Raw genomic sequence first — 16,198 nt, forward strand, 5'->3', positions numbered from 1 at the left:
TTACTAGACCGAAAGGAAAGGAAACAAGAACAAACAATATTTTGTTCTGGCATTAATGAAGAAAAAGAAAATGCATGATTCTGGCATCAGACAGCGGTATACTTTGAGGGGCACTGCAGCTATGCACTGATTGCAAACCAATCACTGAGCTCATAAATGTCACATTCAAGTTCTGTCCTGGGTTAACCATATGTGGGGGATCCACCCCCTCGTTTTCCAGTTAAGAGTGAAACAAGGTGAAGCTTAACTAAAACTAAGGGGGAAAAAAAGTGTTTTATATTTGTCATTATTACATTATTAATGAGTACAGAGCATAAAAATATACCCCCATTCATGGGGAGCAGGGAGGGGAAAACAAAACAAACAACATCAAATTTTTTTTCTATAGCATCAGCATTACACACAAACCTGATCCATTGATACATGTTTGCCATGGTAATCAAGCCGTATTGGAACTTCTGATGTAAAACGAAATTCTCTGGGACATGCAAAGAAAATATTAGTGAGAAACATGAACAGGAAATAAAATTATCCTTCTGAAAAGAAACTCATGGCTTCCCATTCTCCTGGAATATGTCATACTCTTTTCTGTAAACCATAAATACTTAGGTTACTAAGTATTAGTACTAAGTTAGTACTTCAGAATAAATGTACAAAATACAGTGGCAAATTCAGCTTTTCTCGGTTTATTCACATCTATTTCAGGTTAGCTTTTGTAATAAATTTAAAAGTCCTTCAAATGTGCTACTAATCCTGCAAATGAGTACCTTTATGTTAAAAAAAAAACAAAAACAAGCAAACACCCACAAAATGGTTTTGTGGGCAAAATTTAGTCCTGCAGGTGGAACTTGGTAAAAAATTCTGCTGTATTCTAATTCTAATGTATGTGGTGAAATAGAACCCCAGCCATGCTATTACAATTTAACTCTGCACTGCTTACCACAGCACACATCTATTGTTTGAGGCATTTATGATCTGAATACACATGAAAGAACTTCTGCATAACAAACTACAATTTTCATAGTCACTTCCCAGTCAGGGCTACATTAGAGTTTGTCTTGTGATATTTTTATTTCATACCTCTCTTCCATTATATTCTTATATCCTCTTCCTTTATATGCGTTCATCTCTGATTATATTAGATATCTTATGGGTAGACATAAGAGTATATACACTGCTCTTTTTATTTGTAAAACATCTCATTACTGTTCTGTATGTGGCAGATTTATTTCCTTGTGCACAATATTGTGCAAAAGTTAATAAAAATCATTGGTGACCTTCCAGTGATAGAAACAAATATATTTGCTTTCTACAAGCATCCAATAAACAAAAAAAAATGCACTTTGCCTGAAGGTCTGAATAGTTTATCACCACACTTCCTTAAAATCTTCAGCTATTTGTCACTGGAAATTTTGTAACAGAAGTTTACCTGAAAAATACTGGCTGGTCGCTGTATGATGTCGTTTCCTGTGAGAAATGATCATCATCTCCATTAACCGCATCCATAGAATCAACAGTGCCATTTTCATTTGCTTGCTTGTGTGATGCAAAAGAAATTACTGGACTTGGTTCCTTAAGGCTGCTGACATGCCTGGGCAAACTACACGTAACTTCAGCACCAGGGGACTTTTTAACTAAGAAAAGAAGTTATACACAGTAAAGTGACTCGTATTTTTCAGTGATTACAGAGATTACTGCATCCTTAGTAAGTTCTAATGCCTACTAGTAGGAATTACTAGCAGGGCAGTGTTTAGATTCTCTAAGTTTTCTACAGAAGTTATTACATGCAGGTGATGTTGAGGTTAGTGCATCAGCATAAATAATGTATCTGGTTCTAATGGCAGTACTGCAGAGTGCTTCATCACCTATGCACTTCAGCATGACATCTCAACAGAAATAGGTAAGGTAGGGCTGCTCAGAAATATCCAAATATAGTTAATAGTGAAAATATACTTTTCAATATATAGAGCTTTTGCAACTGATAATGTAATTGATAAGAAGTACTGCTTCAACAGCAAACATACATTATTTAACATCCCTTGCATAAAATATTATGTTCATCTAATAGCTTGAAGTTGTCTAATATAGAAATCAATTTTATAAATAAGCAGCACAATGTACTAGTTTTATCTAATAATAACTCTCAATAGCATATACAGAGTCCTAAATATGCTCCAATTTTAGTTAAACCTTCTATAGAATTAAGATTTCAGGTGCTGAAGACCTTTGCTCATATTTCTAAAATAAAATGCTTAAATGCCTATGGCTTTTGACTTCTAAAAAATCAGCGTTGATGTTAGTGCTAAAACCCCAACACAAGTTTTTATACACACAAGATTCACTGTGAATTCAATGTGAATTTATAGACACGTACACAAATTAAAGGAGAAAGAAGCAGCACTTTGATGTTAGATTTTTTTTTTTTAGAAATATACCTTCAGGATCTGGAGTAACTAAGAGTTCTACTTCTGTAGAAAGGCTAGTGAAAAAGTCCTTCAGGAAAAACAAGGCATCCTAATGGCAAAGAGTAAAATATAATCAGGTTTAAATAAATACAAAGACCTAATTCTCTAAAAACATTATCTACAATTCCAGATCTATTTCACTGCAGACATGAAACAAAACGTATATTTTTCTTTTTGATCCTTTAGCATATGCACAAAACACATACAAATCTAGGACAGAAACCAGGAAGACCCTCTTAGCTACTACACCCTGCTCCACATAACAGGATTTCATGATCTAACTAGCTCTGTCTTTAAAATTCAGGCTTATTTTCATCATTTCTACTCTCATTGTTGAAGACTGCTCCAGAACCCAGGTGTTTCAATGGCTTTAAACTTTTCACTGTTTTGCAGTAGAAGGTATTTAAATATAGTTTATATTCTTCTCTAGTACTGTCAAAGTCAAACAAATCATTACAAATCAGGGTTCATCACTGCTTCATTGAAAGTCAATACCTATGGTATTATTGTCTTAATAATGTCACAAAGCTATTACATCCCAGTTTCTTTTTCAGACAGATGCATCACACTGGTGCCTTATTCATCCTATCATTGATTGACAACTGGACTTTCTTTTCCATTTTTACTTCCAGCTGGTAAGAATAACAGCTTAAGTACTAATAACAAGTATTTCTAATGACTGCATGCAGCCTTGTGCTTCCAAAAAAGCTGTAGTTAATTTCATAGAAGTTGTAAAGGTGAATTTTGTTTATGGTACAAAACATAGAAGACTTCAGAAAGTAACCAAGAGGGAACACATTTCCTCCCTAGATGGCAGTATTTCCAGGACATTTTTTTCTAGATGAAATTATTGCAAACTAGACAGAGCTCAGTTTTGATAAGAGCGAAATAAAAACCTGGTCTCTAATGTGTATTTAAAGAAAGAAAAGGTATGTAAATCCTAATAATGCTCCTCAAAAACCCAAACCCCACGTAGCTCTCTGAAGATGACAAATTAAGGAAGGAATGCCTCAACAAAGAGTAGTTCACATTTGCCAGCACAAACATATATAGCTCTTACTAGTTTAGAAAGAACCCAAATGTTTCTTGAATATATCAAGAATATCTTGCACAAAGGTCTGCTAAAGAAAGTAAAACAATTTCTGCTCTTCCTGCCACTGCATTTGATAGCAAGACAAAGCCTTCAGATTATAGAAGCATTTCTCAAGTGTCAAGTGCCCTTGACCAAAATGTTGTGAGCCACTTCTGGATTAATGATTAACCTTTTTCAATTAAAAACAATGAAGTCACTTCATGAACAAACAAAACCAGATCATTCAAGAATAACTAGTTATTTTTAAAAGCTGTGACTCCAAACCCTTTGAGATTATCAGAAGTTTCAAGAGGAAAACTTACTGAGAAAACAGTTTTGCCTAAAGATATTCTGAGCTTTTAAATAAAAAAATCTAGTCTGTAATAGCTGGAGCAGAAGGCAAGTTCTAGCATAGATAAAAATGAAAGAACAGAGATCCAAAGATCAAATAAAAAAGGTATCACACCAAGAAAATGTAAAACATAAAATAGGTATGATGGCTAAAAGTATCTGCTTAAAACAAATCCCAAGTACCATTCAATAAAGAAAAAATTATTTTATTTTTTGCACTGGCACAACCAACCTGGTCAATATTGAGGCGAAGTGGCATTAGGGAAACACGTAAACAACATTCCTGTGGGGATCTGCCAGACTCTGGGCGGACATGTAACGCTTTAACTGTTAACTGGGGAAAAAAAATTATATAAATAAAGGTACTAACATTCACAATTATTAAATCTCAGAACACCAGCTAGGAAAAACATTTACGGCAAAATCTCTGTACTAGTATGATTCCACTTAGCAATTACAGTATTGAATGAAAACTTATGCTGAATGTTATAAAAAGATAAAGTTAAAAGAAACCCCCCAAAAAATTATTTAATCCTTTATAGAATCAGCAAGACTACTGTATACCATAAAAATACAAATCTGCAGGTGTAGTGAAAAAAGTCTCATCACTGATACAAGCAGACATTTGCTCAAAACCAAATTGTGAAAGGTACCGAAGTAGTCCTGCATATCTATTTTTTTTAACTAACAACCTCAAACCCATTAATACCTGACATGTTGACATTCAAACTGACTTTTGAATTAGTTTTAATATCCACAGAGTCAAGCAAATAACTATCAACAAATTATATTACTTCAGTGTTCTATGAACTCATGTTTCTGCTTCTGCAAGATTAAGAAGTGCACATAGCCCCCACAGTGATAATTCAACTGCTGTAATTGAAAGAAATTAACATTTCATAGCTATACCATGTTTGAATGTGCTTTTCTGGGCATCTCCTTACTGCAGTAAAGATAGAGAAATTTATTCATTTGTGATGTAGCTAAGCGATCTCTGATTTCCAGGTCTTGAACAATAAAAACTTGTCGTGACACTGGCTGTTCCAACAGACAAGATTCACCTTCTGCACCACCTGGAGGATACACCTCATGCTGGAATTTCACCTTTTAAAAAGGAAAGAAAACCAGCATAATCAGTCTCCTTGAAAAACACCATTTAACAGCAGAATAGTTCTTTAAAAAAAATAAACAAAAATCAGGGAAGTATATCACATATACTTTTAAAGTTGTCTACTATTTTAAATTTACAGAAATACTACTAAGATTTCTGAACTCTATTCAGGTTTTCACATATATAGCAGTAGAAATCTTCCAATTTCTAGTTGTGTACATGTTCATATTTCAGCATGAAGTTCAAGCCAAAACAAAGAGTCAATACAAGATAAGGAATGAATTTCACTTGTTTTAACATTGACTCTGCTTTTTCCTCTCAATCCTGACATCTTTCTCACATCATGGTGAAGCCTGTACCACACAATATTGCAGTTCTTGAATCCTGCACCCTCTAATACCTAAGGAAAAAATGTTTCTTCCTTACCAACTGACTTCTTCAGTGGCTTCTTGTGGTTTTGTTTCCTTTTTCTTACTCACTTGACTCCATATAAATCTAATTCAGCATTTTTCTTACATTCTAAGTTATTTCTGTTTGGTCACTCCTTGGTGTAGCTCTCATTTCCAGTCGTGGTGACCCACAAACCATCCCTTGCCCCCCACACCCCACATCCCGGCTGGCAGGGAAATGCTGCTGAGCACACACAGCAAACACGGCAGCCGCCCCTGCCGGCCCCACACTGAGCTCCAAGGCAGCACCACTTGTGACACCTTTTACTCTCCTTCATCTCTGTAAACGTTACTCTTCAGCCTTGTATCAAGTTAGGGGTCCAAGTAGGGGAAAAAACCTTTATGCTGCTTCAGTGCTAACTCCAACTCTCATTAAATATCTGCAAATTTAGAGATGGCTATAATTCTACATATGAAGTTTTCCACATGGAATATTAACTGCTTCCCCTTTTCCTCTTTTTTATTCCAATGTCATGTTTCTTCTAGAGGAGGCTACCTTAAGTATCACATATTTCTGGCAAGCTTGTAGTGCTAATGGGATGAATTTTAAGTTTTGGAAATACACATAGACTATAAAAAGGCCTTTGTTTTTATGTAGTGCCTTTCATGTTTATGGAAACATTTGAAAACATCTTATTTTAAAAAGATTCTGTTATTGATCCATTTAACATGAAATATGCTCTTACCAACTTCTTACCAATATTATTCACAGCACCAGAGAAAAGCATTATTTTCCTATGTTAGAGGTAAGCATAGCCTTACAAACAACAGTAAGATACTTATGCCTGAAAGGTGCTAAATATGTTAGGGGAAATATAGAAACAGTACTCTGATATAACTAGATGCTATTTCATATCCAGTTATCAAACTGATACATTGAATATTCTCAGCAGATCTACATTTTGCTTATTTTCTTAGAACACTTAGTTTCATATCAGGTGTACCTATTCAGCATGGAACTGAAGAGAGAAAAACAGAACAGCAATTGCAAAACTTGGTTATAATAAACAAAAACTTTAAAATATTGTAATGGATATCCTCCATCTTTAGAAACAAGCTTATTCAGCAAGTAAATACTGTGCTAATACTAACAGTTTTTGTTGAAGAAATTCTACATTCATCACCATTAAAGTGATTGCTTAGATGTAGCTACTGTTGAAAGAAATAATACTGAACTCTAAGGGAAAGGTGTTATCAAAAGAGTACAACATGTAAAGATACCCACACAGAGTCATGGCTGAAGCTGTTTCTGTTACTCACCTTGCTTAACTGTATTTCCATTAGGAAGTCTGGGTTTCTTCCTCTTCCTCCACATGCTGTATTCCGTCCATGCCTTGTTGGGGTATGAGAAGGAGAACTATGGGGACTTCTGGGGAAATAAAAAAGAAAAATACACTTTTGCAGGTTAAAGTTATAACCCTGTTAATCTAAAACTAAATGCACTGGATATAACTTAGCTTACTATTTTAATTATATTCAAATAAACATCACAATGAAGTTACTGTTCTGTTTCTGTTCAAGTAATATACAGCTAAGCAGAACGCCAGGTGCATTTATCCCACCAAATTAACATTCATAAAACATTTCTTTAATTTTGGCTATAATTTTATTCTCTAGCTCACATGACATCCTGTAAATCTGAGTCTTATGCTCCCTAAGTCCTGATCTCTTCAGGAATATCTGACTACTAATATTACCCTAGAACAAAATCCATTCCTCCACCCCCCTCCAAAAATCAGCAGAATCAAACCCAGCCTGTCCAGGTTAAGACACAGGGAAAACACACTCTGATGTGTGAAGTCAAACTGAAAAAGAATCAAATGATCTTTAAGATCCCTTTCAACCTGAACCATTCTACGATTGATTCCTTGTAAGAAGGGAGCCAAGAAGCAAGCAAGGAAGACATGAGACTGAACAATAAGATTACTCCAAATCAAAAGAAAAGTATTCTTAATTTTCTAATCCACATAATTAGATCCAACACTTACATGAAACTTTTAGCTGGAGAAGGTGGTGCAGTCCCAAAATCCCTTCCACCATAAAGATGCCAAATAAGAGATATTTCCTTTACAACATAGCGTACCAGAGGAACAGGAAAATGAAGAGGAGCTTTGCTTGTATCCGTTTTCTTAATAGGTTGACTGAAATGATTTTCCTTTATGATAATTGCATCATCAACCATTATTTTTATAACCGGCTCTTCCTCTTTTTCCTAATTAAAAAAAAAAAGCACATGGCATTGAGAAGATGAAATTTGCTTTCTTTATTTTCTTTATTGAGATGTCTAATCTTTTAAAGGGAAAACTTTTCTGTACTGTTAGAGCTTATACAATACATGATTCACTTTGAAATGTTTCTTATAAAGTACGGACAAAAGCATATGAAAAACGTTGAGGCTGCAAAGCAGTTAAAAACAACAATAAAAAACCCAAACCAAAACAAAAAATCTTCTCCACCCAAACTATAAACAAAATGAAGTCCTAGTTGAAAGCAAACAGAAAACCACAGAAGAGCCCAGGATACCCTATTACCACTTGTGGAAACAAACAAGCTCAACAATAACAGGGAAAATGCAGCTTCTAATCGGGGGCCCAGGAACTGCCTCTCTCTATTAAGAATACCACCAGACAACATGCAGAGGACAGATGTTGGTGTAAAGCAACACACAAGCTTTTCTCTGAGGTTTGGCAAGGATCTTAGGTCCTTAGAAACACTGAGAGCTCAGATGAAGAAAGAAATGAACAAAAGATTAGAAGATATGCAAAGCTGCTATTTTGATAAATCCTGGTTTTTCCTTAACACATTTTTTCCTAACTATGCCATTATTTTAAGTCAATATCACAATGATTAAACATGACTAAAATGTAGGAAAACTGCCAATACTGTTTAATGTAATATTCAGATGAGAGAACAATTACATAGTGCTGAGATATAAAAAATCATACCTACTTGAAAATGCTTGCAATCATTCCTAATGGTAACAATGCATTAATTCCTTTCAAACAGAAAAGCATCACTAAGCAATCATGGGAATCTATGATATCTTATTTGCCAAGGTTTTACATAGGCTTTTCTCTAATTCAGTTTATATATGGATTTTGTTTTAGTAATTTTCAAAGTATCTTACAGCAACAGCAACTTTAGGAGCAAAAAGAATGCAGAAATCGTCACTTTCTGCTGGAACATCTCCCATGGCCTCACTTATCAGGTGATGAGTAAACGAGGTGTAAGTAGGACTTGGTTCTTGTGAGACATTTCCACTTTCATCTGGAAACAGGAAGAGATCTGAGCAAGATGGCTCCTGAGTTTGAGATCTGTCATCCAAAAGTCCTGGGAGTTGAAAGAGGATGGAGAAAAAGCAGGTTTCAGTGTAAAAATCCTTACAAAATATGAAAATTAGGTAAAGGTAAACTAATGTTTGTTACTTCAATTATATTAAAGAAATTTGCTTATTATATCTTGAATCAATTCCAACTATAAATAATAAACAATTCTCAAGCTTCTCATTCTGGTAGTAAGACCACAGCATCAAAAACTTTCAGTACTACAGTGACTGCTTATTTTCCACCACAGAGAAGACCAGACATCATGGAAATAGTAATGGAACAGAAATCTACTTGCAGTACAAAATCCTTATAAAATTTAAAACTGAATTACATTCTAGCCATGATACAGAAGCCATAATCCTGCGATAAAATCAACTATCTTGTTCCATCTACTAACTGAAAAAGTTCTTTATGGAAGTTCTTCCTCTGACCCAGAAATGTAAAATCTTCCTGGACCTCCCTCATATACAGAAGAGAGGTCTTTGATTCCTCCACACTAACTTATACTCACTCCTACAGAATTTGGAGTCTTGACAGAGTCCCAGAGACAGATTTCTTCCATGCTGCTTTCAGTACCTCAGAAAATGTGTCTGTCTTCGACTAGAATCTCAAAGTACTTTTGCATCACTAGTATTAAAAGCAAGAATCTGCTCCACAGTTTGAAGACTTCAGACATCCTAACTACCTGCTCCCTTTCTTATTGCAGCACCTCTACATACACAAACTTTCAATCCCACTTTCTTCCCAGAAAAGTTGTACTTCAGATGTAGTTAGACCTTCAGAGGATTATTACCATTAGACTCTTGCTTCATAGCAGAAGCAGTCTGTTGAGTCTCAATTTCTTCCATTGCATCACTCATCAAATCCCGTAAAATCTGCTGCTCTGATTCAGCAAGGCCTGGTCCATGGGAAGATGGTTGGCTAAAGGTCTCTACCTGTTAGAGAGGAACTATACATAGTTACATCTCAAAAACAACAAATGTCAAAATTAAGATTTTGCTAGAACAGCTTGATTCACAGCTCTTAAACTGTGAAAAAAACCATCTTAACTTGTTAAACAGTCAAATGATCTAAGCTGGATAACTCATAAAGTAGGTTAGAACATTATGGGTCATGGTATTTAGATCATCAGAGTACCTGGATAGCTCGTATGTGTCCTGGAATTTTCTACTTTAGGTAAGAATAAAGTGCAAGAGGCAAACAGAATAATGTTTTAAAATATTTAGTGACCAAAGCAGAAAAAAAAATATTATTTTAACTCTAAAATATATTTTTAATTAGATATAATTTGTTAAATTTTTTGTAGAAAATATCATATTATTTGTAAATAGAACGGGGATTAAAATTAAAATATATTACCAAGAAGCACAAAGTTAAATTGCTATCATTTGGCAATTCTATACCTTCATTTTTGGCTTGCTAACTCCACGTTTAACTTCTGTCTTAGCAGGTGGATGTAAATCACCATAACTTGCAATATACTGTATGAGATTCATTAGTGCAGCACATGAATCAGAGCAGGTACGAATATGGATTACATCACTGGAACAGTGCAGCTCAAAACGTGGTTTAGTCTAGATAGCAACAATGAAAAAACAAGAATAAACTTCAAATTATCCTGAAGTTCCATAAAGATGTCATATACATAGTTGTTTTTAAATTATTTTACTTAACTAGTCAAAAAAGGAGTTAAAAAATAAAATCAAAGGTTTTTCAGTTTACTTATAAGTATAATAAAGTAATATTCAAATCACAATCTCTCATGAAGATTTTACGTTTTATTTTGTTTGTGATTAACTACTTACTCTCTCTCCCTCAGAATCAGATTTTACTGCTGTAATGGTTAGTTCCAGCAGTCCCATATCCATAACACGAACATAATCTGAAATACAATAATTTTAGAAATTACTAAGGATATAACAAAACCCTATATACCTGTAGTTATGAAATCATTAAAACCAGCATGAGCTGTACAGGAATCAAAACCTTTTATATCTCTGCATTTCCTTCTTTTATGAGGATTATTTTTAGAGTTCAAGTTTCAGCTACTCAGATCAAGAACCTGAATCTTTTCAGTCCAATGTATCACTCCCACTACCACCATCTGTGTGCACTGTAATCTTTTAAGATATTTGTCTTCATTCCATCTGTGTGAGTTAAAGAAACCAGGCACACAGAAGCTGAATGACTAAACATTTTATCAGGTTTTTTTTAGCTAAAGTGAGAGAAAACACATGTTCATATTATACTAATCCTTCAGTGCCATTAATAACTTATTTGTCCTCTTTTGTTACTTAAACAAAACAGGCATACCTTTACTGTGTCCCTGCTAGAGATCTCTTATTTAATCTAAATACACATTTGTGGGCACAAAGTCTCATTATTTCTCCAACTGATTTGTTAAATATTGATTTAAGTTCCTCAGTCCTTAAAGGTTCTTACTCTTTCAATGAGAGCAACCCAGCTGGTATGATTCTTTTTAGAACCTACAACTCTGTGCCATATAGGACCTTTCAAGTTCAACTATGTAGAATATATATGTCATGAGATCTTTTCTAAGAAAATTTCTTTCTGTGAAACTACAGATTTTTAAGTATATGCTTTTTCAAATACCCATTATTTAAACTGTAACAAGATACTAGAGGAATTGCAAGATGCTTTTCTCTGACATACTTTTGGATCCACAAATCTAAACCAGAGCACTCAGATTTTTATCAACATTGCACTATTCTCTCATACTCAACTTGCTGCTCCATATTTGCTAAGTCCTCTTCAATAACATTTTTATATGGTGTATATGCCTGTAATTTTGTTTCTTTAGGCTCTGCAGTTGATTAGTCACAGCTGAAGCATCCTTACCTCTATGGAGGTTCACCATGACAGTGTTGCACTTGTCAGACAAATGCAAAGCAGCTTCATCTAAAATTATCCTAAGAGACAAAAACAAGATGAAATGAAAATGCTAGAAATGCAGTACAATTAGTAAGTCAAAAGAAATTAGTATATAAAAACATATTTTTAAACACAAATATATCTAGCATACCTTAAATCCAAACTCTTCACTTTAACCTTTTATAATTTCCAAATCTATTGACAATTAACCACTGTAAAATATTTTCCCCATTGCTAATTATATATTTCTTACATTTAAATTCATATATTTGATCCTTCCTAGAATAGGAAATAATACCTTAATCCTTAACACATTTTTATTTTTATCTTTTTCTCTTAATAAACTTAACATTTGTTTCAAAGGTAGCTTAAAAGGTTTTATCAATAAAAACAATCAACTTAGTAGATATTTCAAACAGAATGGGTAAAACAGAATGAATATTCAACTGAAGTTGCAAAAAAATTATTAGAAGTTCCAGATATTTTCATTAGTCATTAAATATTAAATTAATTAATACATTGTCTCCATGTAACAAAAGAAATCTTAAGGTCTTACTAGTTCATCAAATAGACATAACTTTATTTCAGGACATTACAATCTTATTAAAAATGAAGAAATGCTTGCTTTTAAAGGAAGCAATCCAACTAAAAAGCATAAATAAACAAAATTATTTATTCTAATAAAACAGAATGATTACATGTGAGCAAAGTGTATGTCAAAATATGGAAACCAGTGTGATCATTCACACAACATGAATGCTTCTGAGGTCAAAAAAGCAGACGGGCATTACAACTTTTACAGGAGCTTACATGTTTCACTATCTTTTAAATCATACCTGAGAGTAGAAGAGGATTTATCTACTGCAACACTGCTGGAAATGCTGAAAGTTTCAACAGTAAGTAGAGATCTGACTGGCAAAAACAAGGGCCTAGTAACAAATAGAAAAAACAAATTAGTGTTCTGTACCTATTGGGAATCTCACTCAAAGCCTTATAGATTACCTAACTCCATCTTTCCAGACCTAGGCAAGTCATATCCTACTTTAAATTCCTTCCAGTTAAGGGATCTCTGTTAAGTACTTTTTCCAAAAGTACCTAAATAAATACTATTTATAGTATGCAAACTCAAACACTCCTGAAGAGTAAGTACATTGCTGCAGTGCCAAGTGACACACTTACATTTCACTTACCTGTAATCAAGAGCACAACTCCACAGATGTACATGAAAAGTTGTAATTGTAGCTGGAGGATTATATCCCAGAACAGGCTCATCAGAAATATTCAAAAAATATAAAATCTAAAAATCATAAACATATTAATACTTTAGTATCTATATATACTTCAATTAACAAAAAAATTATGCATCACAAAAGAGAAAATCTGTAACTGGTATGACAATAAGATGTTAGATTAGTAGAAGGAAAAGGTGTGAACAGCCTCAGATATTTAAAGATGCTTACTCAATATCTTTATAGAGAGAAGCATGAAATGCAAACACCACCAAAAAAACCCAGAAAAACTGCAGCTTCAAAGGTATGGAAAAGACCAATCCACATACACTCAAATGGCTCCTTGTAACAAAGCTTCACAGTGAGTTTTTAAAATACTGCCCAAATACAGTCTTATTCATTCTTCTTTGTAGCTGTTATTACAGTGTTTGCATTTGCTTTGCTGTCTCTCTGAAAAGTTATCTTTTCTAGTAACAGTCCACATATAGTTATTTTCAAGTCTGTCTTGAGGGGTAGGTGTAGGAAATACACTCAGAATCATGTGCACATTCACCATATAAACAGCTTTTTTCATGTACAAAACTAGCTGCTATCCTCCTCTGTAAGATCTGTCATAGTTGCCTCTCCAATATGTTACACTATCAAAGTTCTTAAAATATTCCAAGCCTGGGTCATACCATCACTGCTAGTCTTAATTTTTTCATCTAACTACCCCTTTGGACAATTTTTTTATTTGATCCCTTCCCCTCTAAAAAAAGATTGCCTGTGATGCACTTGGGATGTTACTTGAGAAAAATTTCATAGAGCAAGGAAGCAACATGGTGTAAAGCAGGCTACACAAACCCATGGGAATATTATGTTGAGGAGAAAGTAACGGCACAGCAGAGTCCAAAGCCCCAAGTTCAGCTCCACACAGCTATACAGTAACAATGCATGTAAAAATCAGCATATAATACAGACTGGAGGATACACAGGAGAAGCTTGAGTGTCAAGGGTTACTATCTGTAATCCAGTATGGGGCAGGTACATGCAACAACACTGCTCATGTGCTAATGGCATGTCTTGCCTCGTGCACAAACACAGATCAAGGGGCTCCCAGATCACAGATCAAGGCCTGTCAGCTGTGCTCTACCTCTGCATCCACACCTATGACTACAACCCTTCTCACTCAGAAGTGTTTGTGTAAACTGCTGCTCACTGCCTCCCCAAAGTCCTCCAGTACTGCTATTCCAGCAACACAAAACAGGAAATGTGCAACTGGAAAATGACACTTGAGGGAGAAAGTGAGCAAAATGGAAAAATACAGAAATGCTTTCAGTACTACAAATAACATGTTTGCTTGCTTTGAGGGTATTTTTAACATAAGGATTATTTATGTACTTGCAATACATAGTATTGCACTACTGAGATTTTTCATCTGAATTTTAAACAAAACCCAAAATTCAAACTGCAACAGAATGAAGTAAACTCCATCAAGAGTCTCCGTGACGTTATGGGCAGAAAGGTAGGAAGATGAGAGGAACAGTACCAAGTGAATAGACAAAATTTCAAAGTAGGATTATCATCTGTCAATGCTCTCAAAGAGAAACAGGAAATAAAGAACAGCACTTTAAAGAGTAGAGTATGATAACACTGCACAGCCTAACATCAAGATTTTGTTTGATAGTTAAGACAATGAGACTGTAATTGAAGATGTAGTCAAGAAAACTGTAGCAACCTGACCTGTTCATGCCAGCTTAAACCTGAAGGCAGCACTCGGTGCTGAAGGGTGGCTCCTCGTAGTCCAACAGCAACCAGAAATTCCTGCATAACAAAGTTGCTTGACTTGGCTTACATGAAACAAGTAACTATTTCACACCTAGATTGTGAAACAGTGTCATCCTGTTCCCAAAAATCTCCTGGTGTCTAGAGAAACCGTGCTTCCCAATACAGAAACCCTGTATAATACAGTATCATACTCTTTGCAGCAGGGTAGTGTAGAAATGGCAGCTTTAGGTGGTAGTAGGAAGGCTGCAGAACCCTTCTTTAGATAACTCAATCAATCTGTTTGTCACCACTATGCCAGCTAAGAGGTCATCTTTCAGCCACATTAATGAACGCTGCTGTCATGTACCAGTCACATTCCAAATAGGTAAGCAAAGGCTGCCTCCTAGTTAACTGCTAGTTAACTGCAGTGTAACTCTGTATTTGTTCTTGCCTGTTTTGACACCAGAGAAACTCAAAAAAAACAAACAAAAAAGTCAACTGCTCAAAAAATGAATTCAATAAAGAAATAGCATGACAGCAAAACATTGGAAGAAATAGTACATTAAGCTGCTGCTTAAATTTTGAAATCCACCCAAATGATCCCAACAAAATTATAGTTTGAAAATTAATGTCTTAGAACTATATGGCTTCTTCATCTATAACCCTTCTAACTCCATGTCTAGATGCTTCTATAAAAACTGATATAATTCAACTTTAAAAAGTACAATCAACACAAACCTTTGTATTGCTCTCTATTTTATCCGATTGGATTTTAACTGCAACAGTCAGCATACTTGGGCTATCCACTCCTACACCATCTGAAGTAGTCCTGCTAAGACCATCTTCTTCAGAAAAACAAATAGTAGGCTCTAACCAATGGGGACGTATTGTGCTGGGCAGTCGTACTTCAGAGGAAGGGACGACCCCATCTACCAAACCTGCAAAGAGATTTTGGAGTGAATTACCAAAGCTGTTACTTGATGAAGTGTTAAGGAAAATCCTTTTTATGCTTAATGCCTACAAAGTTATTTTAATTACCAAAGTTAGTCATGCACAACCAAGAACTGTGAAGGGAAGGTTATGGGTGAGCCAATATTTAAAACCACAGTATAGTAAAAAGCTATAATCTTCAATGTGGATATTAGGGAGTGAGTTTTTTATTTGCCCAACAAAATAGCAAAGTTGAAATAAAGGACAGAAATCTCCTAGAGGTTACATGAAGGAACATGTATCTCCTCTTCATTTTATGAGATAGTTCCAGGCTAACATCTAAATACACAATAGCCAAGCCTTGCACTGAAACATGAGTACCACTGATTCAGAGGCATCTGAGGGAGAAACCTTAAAAGGTTTAACTACACGGGGGTTACCAGACAAATACAAACTACACTGTCAAAATTCTTCACCTCCGGACTACAACTAGCTACTCAGGAAAAATACAGCAGCCACAGTAGCTTTTTCAATTAAACAACCAATAATATGGAGGAAGAGTGTATTCTCATAGTAAAGAATAGGCTGTATGGCTAATTTGCCAGAGGATCACAATACTTCTAAACA

The 16,198-nt window shown here is 34.8% G+C and overlaps 1 protein-coding gene across 11 annotated transcripts in view; it reads right to left on the reverse strand.

Moving 5' to 3' along the window:
• The window catches only part of ATG2B (autophagy related 2B), a 52,559-nt gene that overhangs the window by 14,737 nt on the left and 21,624 nt on the right, over positions 1-16,198 (reverse strand). For 8 of the 11 annotated variants that reach the window (XR_004497994.1, XR_004497993.1, XR_004497992.1 and 5 more), the window contains 16 exons: positions 15,380-15,579; positions 14,618-14,698; positions 12,857-12,963; positions 12,503-12,595; positions 11,634-11,704; positions 10,580-10,656; positions 10,178-10,348; positions 9,568-9,709; positions 8,576-8,778; positions 7,437-7,660; positions 6,709-6,817; positions 4,798-4,992; positions 4,121-4,222; positions 2,436-2,514; positions 1,430-1,634; positions 409-478 (listed from right to left, as the gene is read on the reverse strand). Coding sequence is in view for 5 of the 11 variants with exons in the window: in XM_015630775.3 (XP_015486261.1) it covers positions 409-478; positions 1,430-1,634; positions 2,436-2,514; positions 4,121-4,222; positions 4,798-4,992; positions 6,709-6,817; positions 7,437-7,660; positions 8,576-8,778; positions 9,568-9,709; positions 10,178-10,348; positions 10,580-10,656; positions 11,634-11,704; positions 12,503-12,595; positions 12,857-12,963; positions 14,618-14,698; positions 15,380-15,579 (2,129 nt within the window). In the remaining 6 variants the exon portion in view is untranslated. The remainder of the gene's footprint in view (positions 1-408; positions 479-1,429; positions 1,635-2,435; positions 2,515-4,120; positions 4,223-4,797; positions 4,993-6,708; positions 6,818-7,436; positions 7,661-8,575; positions 8,779-9,567; positions 9,710-10,177; positions 10,349-10,579; positions 10,657-11,633; positions 11,705-12,502; positions 12,596-12,856; positions 12,964-14,617; positions 14,699-15,379; positions 15,580-16,198) is intronic. The other 3 variants (XR_004497995.1, XM_015630774.1, XR_004497996.1) reach the window with 3 other exon arrangements.

The sequence above is a fragment of the Parus major genome, chromosome 5, assembly GCF_001522545.3.
Source record: "Parus major isolate Abel chromosome 5, Parus_major1.1, whole genome shotgun sequence".
Lineage (NCBI taxonomy): Eukaryota > Metazoa > Chordata > Aves > Passeriformes > Paridae > Parus > Parus major.